Source organism: Pagrus major, chromosome 7 (genome assembly GCF_040436345.1).
Source record: "Pagrus major chromosome 7, Pma_NU_1.0".
Lineage (NCBI taxonomy): Eukaryota > Metazoa > Chordata > Actinopteri > Spariformes > Sparidae > Pagrus > Pagrus major.
The window spans coordinates 18,106,496-18,119,366 of NC_133221.1; the positions used below are offsets into that span (position 1 = coordinate 18,106,496).

At 38.1% G+C, this 12,871-nt stretch overlaps 2 protein-coding genes across 2 annotated transcripts in view; one reads left to right on the forward strand and one right to left on the reverse strand.

Moving 5' to 3' along the window:
• Positions 1 to 847: 847 nt before the first annotated feature.
• Positions 848 to 6,163, forward strand: LOC141000461 (transmembrane protease serine 11D). The gene is made up of 5 exons (XM_073471207.1): positions 848 to 927; positions 2,867 to 3,050; positions 3,447 to 3,721; positions 5,501 to 5,643; positions 5,893 to 6,163. The coding sequence occupies exons 1-5, from the start codon at positions 861 to 863 to the stop codon at positions 6,127 to 6,129; spliced, it is 906 nt and encodes a 301-aa protein (XP_073327308.1). The 5' UTR covers positions 848 to 860; the 3' UTR covers positions 6,130 to 6,163.
• A 2,460-nt stretch (positions 6,164 to 8,623) lies between these two features.
• dip2ba (disco-interacting protein 2 homolog Ba) overlaps positions 8,624 to 12,871 on the reverse strand; it is a 48,859-nt gene continuing 44,611 nt past the window's right edge. The window contains exon 38 of the mRNA XM_073470077.1: positions 8,624 to 12,817. Within this exon, the coding sequence (XP_073326178.1) occupies positions 12,565 to 12,817 (253 nt within the window). The 3' untranslated portion in view covers positions 8,624 to 12,564. The remainder of the gene's footprint in view (positions 12,818 to 12,871) is intronic.

Consider the following 12,871-nt stretch of genomic DNA (forward strand, 5'->3'; position numbering starts at 1 on the left):
CTTATAATGTCTGTAGTTGTTGTTTCTCACGGGACTTTATCTGATAAAAAAAAGTTTACGTCAGGTGCTCATTTCACAAGCGTCAACGTGCCCGTGACGTCATCATACGTAAGGAACGTACGCAGTTTGTGTTAGCGGTTGAAAATATCTTCAGGAGGTCAAAGCTAATGGAGCTAAACTCGCTGCTGCTGCTGCTTCTGACTGCTTTAGTGTGTTTGACTTCGTCACAGGACAGTGAGTACGATCAGGGCCATGCTATAATATATTTTTGGGTGAATTGCTTTTTTTTTCTTCACTTTTTAACGAAATAATCATCTATTTTTAAAAGTAGACGGTTAGCTAACCAACGGTTAACCAACGGTTAGCTAATCAACGGTTAGCTAGCTCATTTCACAAGCTTGAACGTGCCCGTGACGTCATCATACGTAAGGAACGTACGCAGTTTGTGTTAGCGGTTGAAAATATCTTCAGGAGGTTAAAGCTAATGGAGCTAAACTCGCTGCTGCTGCTGCTTCTGACTGCTTTAGTGTGTTTGACTTCGTCACAGGACAGTGAGTACGATCAGGGCCATGCTATAATATATTTTTGGGTGAATTGCTAATTTTTTTTCACTTTTTAATGAAATAATCATCTGTTTTTAAAAGGAGACGGTTAGCTAACTTCAGCTAATTTCAGCTAGCTAACCAACGGTTAGCTAGCTGAAATTAAACATAAACATGCATTTAAACATGCATTTAGCATTTAACCGTTGGTTAGCTAGCTCATTTCACAAGCGTCAACGTGCCCGTGACGTCATCATACGTAAGGAACGTACGCAGTTTGTGTTAGCGGTTGAAAATATCTTCAGGAGGTTAAAGTTAATGGAGCTAAACTCGCTGCTGCTGCTGCTTCTGACTGCTTTAGTGTGTTTGACTTCGTCACAGGACAGTGAGTACAATCAGGGCCATGCTATAATATATTTTTGGGTGAATTGCTATTTTTTTTTCTCCACTTTTTAATGAAATAATCTGTTTTAAAAAGGAGACGGTTAGCTAACGGTTAGCTCACCAACCGTCGGGTGAATTGCTACTTCTAACCGACGGTTACCAACAACACACGCACCGTGTTCTCAGACATTATAAATGAAGGTATCATAATGTGATATGTCACTTTGTAATATCATCTATTTATCATCATTTATCAATATCATCTATTTTTTAAAAGGAGACGGTTAGCTAACGGTTAGCTCACCAACCGTTGGTTAGCTAGCTCAATTCACAAGCTTGAACGTGCCCGTGACGTCATCATACGTAAGGAACGTACGCAGTTTGTGTTAGCGGTTGAAAATGTCTTCAGGAGGTCAAAGTTAATGGAGCTAAACTCGCTGCTGCTTCTGACTGCTCTATTGTGTTCGACTTCATCACAGGACAGTGAGTACAATCAGGGCCATTCTGTAATATATTTTTGGGCGAATTGCTTTTTTTTTTTTTTTTTTTTTCACTTCTTAATGAAGTAATAATCTACTTTTAAAATGAGACAGTTAACTGGAAAACAGTTAGCTAGCTAGCTAATTTACAACAAAAATGTAGGACAAGAGAATCCCCTTTTTGAAATGTCTCTGAAAAAGCTTTAAAGCAGGGATGAATGGTTACTGAGGAGGTTGGTAGCGATATTAGGACTTTTAGACTTAGACTGCACTTTATTGATCCCGTTGGGATGACTCCCTCAGGGAAATTGAATTTCCAGCAGCATACAGTTCACAATAAACTCTTGGCTAAAAATAGAAAATAAAGATAGGAATAGAACAAAATACAATAGAATACAATAAAAATAAAATAAAATAGGATAAATAAAATAAAATAAATATAAATGTAGAGGACTGTATATGTGTTATTGTACAGAAATTATTGCACGAAAGGAAGTCAAAAAGAAAAAAGTTGTGACTGATTTATCTGCCAATGAAAGGTAAAAGGTAAATTTATTGTTAAACAATGTTTGAGTAATTTGAGTCTATACATCTATTTTGGAAAATGGAGTGTTGAGGATGAGTAATGAGCCTCAGCCTGAGAAAAGAAGCTGCTCTGTAGTCTGGTAGTATGGCAGCAGGTACTTCTGTATCTTTTGTCAGATGGTAGCAGGGTGAACAGACTGTGGCTGGGTCGGGTGTCATCTTTTAGTATCCTTTGGATTCTGTGCAGGCATCACACTTCCCAAATATTACTGATGCTCTGTAGGTGGGTACCAGTGAGGTTCAGGGTCGTTAGAATCACCCGCTGAACAGCCTTCCTGTCCTGGGCCATGCACGAACCATGTCAGGTTGTGATGTTTCCAGTCAAGATGTTTTCTTTTGCTCCTCTGTAAAAGTTGGCGAGAACTTGGCACCAGAATTTAACCTTCCTCCAGTTTCACTAAGAAGTAGAGCCTTTTCTGTGCTCTGGCAATGCCTGTGATCCATCATCAGTATTTGGTTTCTGCTATATCCACCCACTTTTTATCACATCATGTTTTCACAAGCTAAACTGTCATATTCCTGGTTTTGCCTGGCCAGCAGTCTAAAATTCAAAGATACTGGCTACAGTTTAATCTACAATGACAAAAAAAACATCATCAAATCTGAAAACCAAAACTAGAGAATTTGGGGCATTTTTGCTTGATAACAGATTTAAAAGATAAATCTATTATCAAAATAGTTAATTTGCTGTTGATTGGCATCCTGATTAATCAACAAATTGTTTCAGAATTTATTAAGAGTAGTTGTACATTAATGTACAACATAGCAGGGTCAGACACAGTACACACTGCTGTCCCACGACTGCATCCAACAATGTAAACAACAGTATGTAATTTCAAAAATGACATGGAAACTTTATGTGATTTTGTTTGTGAGGCTGTGGGAACCGGCCTTTGGTTGGCCCCCCAGGTTCATCTCGTATAGTGGGGGGGCGGGATGCCCCAGAGGGGGCGTGGCCCTGGCAGGTCAGCCTCCAGTTGCTGTCCATTCACACGTGCGGCGGGACGATCATCAACAACCTCTCGGTGCTTACTGCCACACACTGCTTCCTCAAATTCTGGTGAGCATAACTTACAAACCTCACTGATGATGTCACTGACCTCAAAATACAACAACATTTCACAAAACCCAAAACATATCGAAAATCACAACATTGTAAATTATTGTTGTGTTTTCTGAAATGAGATTGTGTTTTGTAATGATGGTTGATTGATTTTGATATTGACCCTCATGGCCACTGTATACATAACACATGAACAAGACAGACAGGACTTTTAAAATACGTAGAGTAGATTATACATAGAGAAAAAAGGATATCAGTTCACAGGAATAAAACCAGCCTTTATGTGCTACTTCAAATGGGAAAATGGACAGCATGAAAGGGGCATAGTGTGTGCGTGACAGTGGACAGAAACAGAAGCAGTCAGGTGTCAATCATTCTGTCTTGTGTCCAAAGGGGCCGCAAAAGATTATTCCGTGTGGTGGCAGGACTTCGTGAGCTATCCACTCCAGGAGGTCATGCCCAGATCCGCTTTATCAGTGAGATCAGATCGCACAAGGGCTACAATCACGTCACAACTGAGAACGATTTGACACTCTTGCTGCTCAGCTCTCCCTTCAACTTCACTGACCATGTCCAACCTGCCTGCTTGCCTCATGATGTGAGGCATGAGTTCATCCTCAACTTCAGCCACTGTTTCATCAGTGGATGGGGGACCTCGTATTACAAAGGTTGGTTTAAAACTAACTGATTCTTCAGCATGATGATGTTAAAGTTAGGAAAACACTGAATCTGTGCCAGCTTCTCTGAATAACTCAGACTCACCTGGGACTGAGAAAAACAAGACAAATTAACCTGATTTACATGAGAGGTTCTTATAATTAAAACTCCCTTTCTAAAAAAGAGACAGCATTGTACAGTTAGAAAACAGCATAAAAATCAATGCAGCAGAACCAGAAATGTAGTATTTTTTTATTCCACAAATTCTTCATCTTTGGCAACTACATTACCCACAGTGCAACTCAACTCTACTCATTCGACTGCACCGATTGGGTGTGTTACTGTACGCTAGTAGCACCTAATCTAGCCTCAAGCCTTTAGCCTCCAGCAGAAATGAGGAGCATGATACAGAGGTGTGGTAAGCTTACTTCCTTCTTACTCCTCATCACCAGATTTCCTTCATTTTCAGACTTCATCTCCAAACAACTTCAAGCAGATCCCCCTGACATAGTGTTGTCAAACATATTGAGATATTGATACATATCGATTCTGAATGTTTAAAATGATTTCAGTACTCATTTTCTGCAGTATGGATATGCTGGCTTTCTTGCTTTCCTCAGCAAAAACATTAATTTAAATTATGTTCTGCTTGGCAGTACACAAGCTTTGTTATATTTACCTTGAAAAAAAAATCAAATGTTTTATGCTCCCTCCAATCTTTCCCCATGGTATCGAACATGGTATGAAATATCGACATTTCTCAATTGAAGTTGGAAATTCCCCTCTGGAGCCACAAAAGGCTTTAGACAACTTTTTTTCACCTGTGCAGTAATACTCCCCAAGACCTGTGAACAGTGGAGTTATCCTTTAAGGGAGACCTGGCCAGGGGTCACATGATAACAGAAGTATAAAAGTTACCATAATAATAAAAGCAAGCTAAAGTACACATTCAGTGATACAGCAGGCATTTTTATTTATTTTTTTGAGAAAAGCAATTACAATCTTCAGAATCCAGTTGTCGGATGTCTTTTATCAAGGATTTTTCAGTGCTTAATTCATAATTTATTGCAGATTATTAATAAGTTGTTAAAGTACATAAATTAATATGTATCCTTCGTCTTTAAGAAGGCCGCAGAGCATCTGGTCCAAACATGATTTATTATTGACTCAATATCACTTAGAAGCTGCAGGATCGACAGCTTATTTTAGAATGAAAAACCTGTGACTCTTATAAATGATTTGGCAACATTTGCAACTGCATATTTTCCACTTTTAAGGCCAATATGCAATCAATAATAAGTAACTATTTTTAATTACTCATATCATGTTTTAAAGGTGACACATTCTCACTTTAAATTCCCCATTTTCCTTTCACTAATTTTCTCCATTAAACTATTAAACTACTAGTACACTAACACTTTACTTTAAGTCTCCATCATCAGCTACAGATGTATAGGCATGTTAAGTGTTGTTAATGTGACGTACTTGTCAATATTGTGTGTGTGTGCAGTAGCCTTCACTTATTCCCAGCTCACATGAGGTGTAATAATTGTTGACAAATGTATTAATAAATAATTACATCTTCATACAACTACATTCCTCTTATCTATAATTTATTAAACTCCTTAATAGGGTTACATTTAAAGTGTTGCCTATTATATCTGTGTTTTTAAACTGCTTATTGATCTGTAAAATATAAAGCACATGTTGGTGACCATTCATATGTTATTAGTGATAATGTGAATGCCCTTTTTTACAAGTTAAATACCATTTTGTTATATGTGCTGTAGGCGAGCATATGAACACACTGCAGGAGGCTGAGGTGGAGCTCATTGACAGGAGAAAATGTAACCTGCTCAGCTGGTACGGCGGCCGCATCACTGAAAACATGATCTGTGCTGGACTGGAGAGCGGGGCGCGGGATAGCTGTCAGGTAATGATGATTCTGGGACATTTTTAAAATTAAATTTGAAAGAAAGATAATTAAAGTTAATTAAAACTAAACAAAAACTGCACTCCCCGGATTTATGAAAAAAACAACAACTAAAATAAAGACTGAAACTAATAAACATTTTCAAACAATAAAACCTAAACAGAATCCACTCTGGAATTTAATTTAAAATAAACTAGAATGCTACAGATTTCAATATGTATTTACGGCTGCTATTTGCGTGTGTCTCAGGGTGACAGCGGGGGCCCCCTGCAGTGCTACAGCGAGGACGAGGAGAGGTTTTATTTGATTGGAGTGACGAGCTTTGGGGACAAGTGTGGAGTTCCTCGCAGGCCGGGCGTGTACGCCAGAACCAGCAGGTTTGCAGATTGGCTGAAGACAAATCAGACAGCATCAGTGTCGGCTGCAAACAGACTGAACACAAGACTGATCTCAGCTCTGCTCAGTGTTGTTCTGATGCTGTTCTGAAACATCCAGCAAATAAATGTCACCATTGCAGTTATGCATCAGACTGTTCAAATTAGCCATCACGATTAGTGATTAAATGTTAGTTTTAACATCGCGACCAGTCAGTGTGATTACACTGTTAGATGTATGAAAGCCAAGTTTCTCAGTCAGTGTCTCACTCTGAGTGATGATGTCCGTGGGTTTGGTTATTTAACAAGAGATTTCTGTTTTCATCATTTGTCTTTGCTTAACAAGTAAGTGTACATAGCACCAAGGAACCTAAGTAGGTGCAAAAGGTTACAAAAGCACACAATACAAGATACAAGAGTGCTGATAATATTGTCACCAATATAGTATAAAATAATTGATAAAATAGAATATAATGATAACAATAATAACTTTATTTATACAGCACTTCAATAAACAGTGTTCCAAAGTGCTGAGAGGAGTTCAGAGATATAAGGAGGTGCCAATCCAGACAGGGCCTAAAAAGTGCTTACAAGTATTTTATAATCAATTCTAAAAGATACAGATAGACAAAGTTAAGGAACTAAAATAGGAGCATTTTTGGAATGAGTTAGGAGCCAGGTTGCAGCATTTTGTATGAGTTCGAGGCAATGGGGAAACTTTTGGTAGACGTGTGTACAGGGAGTTGCAGTAGTCGAGATGAGATGAGATGAATGTGTGAACAACCTTGTCAATGCGAATGATTTGATTTTGGCAATATTATGTAATAGATAAAAACAGGATTGGACAACCTTTTTTATGTGGATGTCGAGTTTAAATTGGCACTATTCAGTCTTGGAGAAGAAAGTCAAGCTCAGAATTTTAATATTTACAATATGAATGAGGTAAAAATCAGAAATATGTATTTTCTCTATAACTGAATATAAGAAAAAAAGGTCCCCAGAACACTGTTTGAAACTAGAAAAGTGGCAGGGTCCGCCAAATGTAAACAAAGTAAAACAGCATGAAACTGTGCTGTCCTTTAAGGTCAGTTAGACAGTTAGATGTGTTGTTGGATGGACAGATATTTGATTCAATGAATGAATGAGACAAATGTTAATTAAAGGATACAAATATAAAAAAATAAGTTAAAAAGTGAGTAAATACGTTAAGGAGACACCTTGTAGATTATGAGAAAAAAGACAAAATAATCAATAATATAGGTTTCTTCTTCACAATGTTGTGAGAATCTCCTATTACTATTTGTCAGAGTGAGAGAATGTTCTGGAAATGTGTTACTTGTGATGTCATAGCAACAAATGGCATCTTTGAGGCTAAAGTGGTGAGTGACATTAGCGTTACTGAGAACAAGAGATTCAAATCAGACATCTTGTTGTTTCTTCACATTGAAAGTCGTTGTGTTTTGTGTTCTTCTCGCTGGTGTGGAGTTGATGATGTCACATTCTGTGCTCCCATGCACCAATCAGAACACAGCAATTTAGAAATCAGAATCAGGATGTAATGACAGTTGCAGGTTGTTTGCAGTTGTTGCCAGGGAGACGCCACTGTCAATCAAATCTGATAAAACCACAAATACAAACACAACAGTCCTGATAAAACACTTCTGCTGGGTTTTTAGTTTATAAAGTAATAAATATGAAGTTTGACTAACTAAACATTTGAACCATTGCTTATTAACACCTGCAGGGTTAATGTTATAGAGATTTTAAGATATTTAACCAATGTTTAGTGTACTTTATGTTTGTCCTGTAGTCCAGAAATACAGAACATTGTAGTTCGGAGTTTAATCACGTCTCCACAAGAAAACATGTATATTATTAACAAATCTTATATTGTACTGTTAAACAATACATTTAAGGAACCTATATGTTGCACAAAAATATTTGATCTCAGTGAAAGAAATAGAATTTATCAAGTTTGAACAAGTTCTGCAAGAAACAATATCTTCAGCTAAAAGGTTTTAGTTTCACCAGAAACCAAAAATAACCAATAGTCTATTATTTTCTACACTGCAGACACCATCAGGGCCCCTTTAACAGAGGTTTTGTTGGTTTAATCAGTGGCCAATGAATCATTTACTAATACATTGTACATTATTTATAAGCAGTGTGTTTGTCTTGCTATGGACCCTGAGTCTGAAATAAAGATATATAAAAAAAATAAGCCATTATTTACAATAACCTTTGGGAGTTTGTAACAGTTCTCTTTGGCAGGTGTTTATCAGGACAGTTGCTTTGTCTTTTTAGCTTTTTTTTAGCACACTTGCAATAATCATGTAACTTGATACATGAGACAACCTTTCAGACTTTGATATCATACAGAAATAAATGAAAACCAAGAATGCCCAAAAAAGTACATTAAAATATTTAAAACACAGCAGCAATGTTTGCACAGAGCAGAGCTCTGAGTAGAGCTCATGTTTTTGGATGAAGTAGTTAAGAGTGACACCTGGTGGAAGGACAGTGTTAGTTTTCATTAATGCAGTAGCTGATGGCTGAAGCTTCCAGAAACGTTTGGAAGGAAAACAAGAAAGAAAGCAAACAAGACGTTCTGACAAAGGATTTATTTTATTTGACATGAAACACATCCAATGACAGTGTGACAGTGTTTTTGTCAAGTAAGACATGTTGTTAGAAGTTATCGCACCATTGACTAGTTCAGAATGTCTTTGCTGCAGCTCGACAATGCATAGTGAACAGACAGTCGTTGAGGTATACATTGTGGGCCCTTGAGTTTTTTTTTTTTATTTGTGTGAAAGATCCTAATTTCATTAACCTCACATGTACATTTTACAATTTGTGCTTCGAATAACTTTGGAGGTTTGAAATGAACGTCATTCCTGACAACACGACAGCTTGGAAAACTGAAATAAATATCAAAATATAAATGGTGGATATGTCGAGTTGCACCGTCCATGTTGGGAAAGTTTTCATCAGATCTCAGAGATGATGAAAACTGGTGGTGAAAGACAATTTCAGAACTGAGCAATGATCTTGGAAAGTGTTGGCATGGAAGAAGAAAGACTTATTTTCACACATTATTAAGGGCATCCAGGAAGAAGAAACCTTCTTTGTTTTGACATTGGAGGACAAAAATCTGTCAACTTTCCCTTATTGAATAGCACCAATGTCTATTGAAAAGGCTTGAAGGCCAACATGAAATTATAAAACTTTATTAAAACTTGTCGTTGGAGTGAAACAGTAGCAACAAAGCAAATATCACACAGTAGCTCAGAAGCTTCACTTTGTTATTCATGAGTAACTGTAACCTGCCCCAGATACTGGCTGCATACATGTCCTCAGTGTACATCACTGAATGAAAAGTGGTTTATTGATGTGTTGTTGGACTGTACAGTATGTCAAGCTGCTTTGAAATCAAACCAGCCGTTTGCAGAATTTTGAAAAGAAAAGATAACATCAGCAAAATATTGATGCGACCCCTATAAAAACCTATCTGATTCCAATTAAAATACAGTGGAGGCGACATTTTAAAAAAAAAACAAGAAATAAAAAAAAAAATGGTTCAATATTCTGGGATCATTTTCTTACAAAAGACAAACCTTGTTGCACCAGAAAAGCCAAATATCACTGGACATGCACACACTCACTCACTCGCTCGCTCGCTCAAGGACACACGCACACACAAAATGATATTGGGAAAGTGCACATTGTTCCTGCCAAAATAATCTGAAACCTTTTTTTTTTTTCCTCTTTTGCAATGTGATAAATTAACAATGCAGAAAAATGCTGTCAAGTATGAAAAGATCAGTCAAGTTTTTATCGACAAAGTTCATATCCATGTACACATTAACACCAGGAATACAGTATTTGACCTCTAAAATACAGTATACAGACAACATCCTTACCCTCATTAATCACCTCCTTCTTTTTAAAGGAGGATTCTGCCATTTTTAAATCATGGGTTGGTTACTGATTGTTGTTCATTCCTAAATTTTTTTTTTTTCAGTGTTACAGACATTCAGAAAGAATTGGTTTGAATGGTAATGATGAAATGAGAAAGGCATGACCGCAAAAAAGAACAAGACCCCCCCCCCTCTAAAAAATGTGATACCAGCTTCTGATTCCACGAGTGAAAAATGGTGGTAAAGATCTTTAATTACAGTAAAAGTAAAGCTAGAAATGAGGGATTAAGCATAAAAACTAGTGAAGTTCCACAGGTTTAATAAGGCAAAGTTCTGTCCTCATTCTTGATATCTTGTTTTTGTTTTTAGAAATTCAACAGTCCATGATCCTAAATGTCACGATGGTGTAGTAAAAAGGCACCTTCTTGCCTTCTGAGGATCTACTTTTATTTAATTCACTTTGACGCTGAAAGATGCTCTTTGCTTTAAGAAGGGAAACTATACAGTGGCTCAGTTTAGTTCAAACTGTGAACTATATCCCGTCAAACTCTGCCAACACCTAATCAAAAAAAAAAAATCTCAACTCAAGGTCCACGTTCTGGCTTGTTCAGGAGCTCTCAGTTTTATCACACAGTCCTCATCAGCAGACAGTAGTGTTGCACAATCAATATGGCGAAGAGAAATTTCCAAATCGCAACTTTTTGATAAAGTTCAAATGTTTCACAATTTAACATAGATTAATCATTCTGGTGCTACAGAGATGCCTGGCTTACAAATCATATTCTACGGACGTAAGGGAACATGATAGTTTGGCACGGACCCCAACAATAATCACATCATAATCATTTTTATATTTTTTAATAGTAAAGTTAAACGTACAAATTGCCATTCCTACCAAAATCATGACTAATATCGCAATCACAATTGAAACCCGAGATATACTTGAGTTTTGGGGCTGATGCAGATATTAGGAAGTAAAAACTCTAACACTGATATGTTGGCCGAGGTAAACGTTTTTTTGAAATGTTCTTATCAAATTCAAATTCATATTTATATGGTGTGCTAATAATCTGCCTGTCATATCAGTAGAAATATTCATTTCAGGCCAATACCTGTATTTCCTTTTAAAGCCTTTATTGGCCAATACCAATAATGCGCATATATTATCGTGCATCCTCACTATAACAAGCGATTAAGTGGACCTTGAGTTGAGCTTTTGTCAGCTGATGTCAAGCTCTCCTTAACCCAGTTTGTGCTGTTGCATCCGGTTCACAGTACTAACCATCTGATTTCCTGAAATAAAAACCTGGAAGGTCTTTTAACAACAATTACCAGAATCCTCAAAGACTCTTTTAACCATGTGGATGAAACAAATATTCTTTCTGCTGGACAATAAATAAAAGATTCTCTTTCTTTCTTTCTTTCTTTCTTCTCAGTATTTTATGTTTTAATACAATATTTCACTTGTGTTTTCCAGCTCACTGAAATAGAAAATACAATCAGAACTTGGGATACAGGTTAAGAAAACAATGTATCATGCAGTAGAAAGAGTATTTTTTTACATCCAAATGATAAGAAGAGTCGCCGGGAGTCTGGAAATACTGTACCTCAGTACAGTTTTTCCTTTGGTTCTGGCATGTCGACACTGTCTACGCTCAAATTAACATACACACCTAAACACCAGGTATCACCTCAACTCTTCTTATGAAAATCGGTGCTTTTAAAAAGATTTATTAGTACTTCACAAGCATAAGAACTATCTAATGGACCGACTCCTACTCACGGCTAAATCTAAATCTGTGCTTCTGCAGATCAAAGATCCTTTTTACTCTCCAGGTTTGTATGTTTATGAAGCCAGTCTTTCTTTTCCCACACCAACAATTAATTCAAGTGACATTTTGTAGCATCGACAGCGTGTCTGCTGGCAAAATACAGAGCGTGATGGGAGGTGGAAGCCACGGTGCACCTGGTAGGAAGGTTATATATCTGGGCTGCACTTGCTGGTGGCACTTTATAATACTGATGTGGATTTGCCCCCTCAAGGCAGGTGAGACAGGAAGTAGACTCAGGTGCGAGGACTTAAAGTGCAAGAGGGGAAAGTTCCAGCTCCTCTCAGCAGTTCCAGTGCGCCATCCTGCCTTCAAGAATGGAGGGGGGTTAAAAAAAATAGAAAAAATGAGCACACGAGGATGATGGTAAAAACTCAGGAATGGAAGGAGGGGGGGGTCTTTGATTAAAGTATGTAATTAAAAATGTCTTTAAAAACATGAAGTGGAGATATGAGGGAGAAGTGGGATGCACAGAGAGGATGAAGATCAGATTTCCTGCAGTTGACAGATGGATCTACTTTTTAATGAGGAGAGAAATGATCCTTCCTCCTCAGTAGAAATCTAAGTGAACCTGGACTGCAGCGATTGAGAAGGTGGAAGCAAAGAAGTTTCTGAGAGGGAAGCACGTTCTCATTACAGTACTCGTACTGTACTCGCATTCCCACATTGTTTGGTGTTTTTGAATGTGTGTCTGAGGCTTGACATTGGGGCTGCTACTGAATGCACCCCCAACCTTCTCCCTCATCTCAGAGCCTGGCTCAGTTTTCTGCATTTTCATCAGTTGGGCGATGGGGGCGATCACATGTTGTAGGCCACATAGATGGGGTCCAGTTGGTCTGCTAGGAAGGAGTCTCGCAGGTGCATCCTCTGTTTCTCCCCCCTGGAGTTGATGGGAATCACGCCGGGGTCCACGATGACCACCACGCCCACGATGAGGTGGTGCTCTTCCAGGACTACGTTGGTGACAAGGGGCACCAGGTCCAAGGCCTCCTGCTCCGAGCCGCTCAGCTCCGCCACCACCACCAGCAGGTTGGTCCATGTGAACACGGCACTGAGGAGCAAGAACGAGTTCAGTCAGATGTTTTCTGTGTTACGGTCGGCCTTT

Coding starts and splice junctions, on each gene's coding strand:
- LOC141000461 (XM_073471207.1), top strand. CDS start 861: ATGGAGCTAAACTCGCTGCTGCTGCTGCTTCTGACTGCTTTAGTGTGT. Junction 928..2,866: donor TTTGACTTCGTCACAGGACA/GTGAGTACAATC, acceptor TTTGTTTGTGAG/GCTGTGGGAACCGGCCTTTG. Junction 3,722..5,500: donor GGGGACCTCGTATTACAAAG/GTTGGTTTAAAA, acceptor TATGTGCTGTAG/GCGAGCATATGAACACACTG.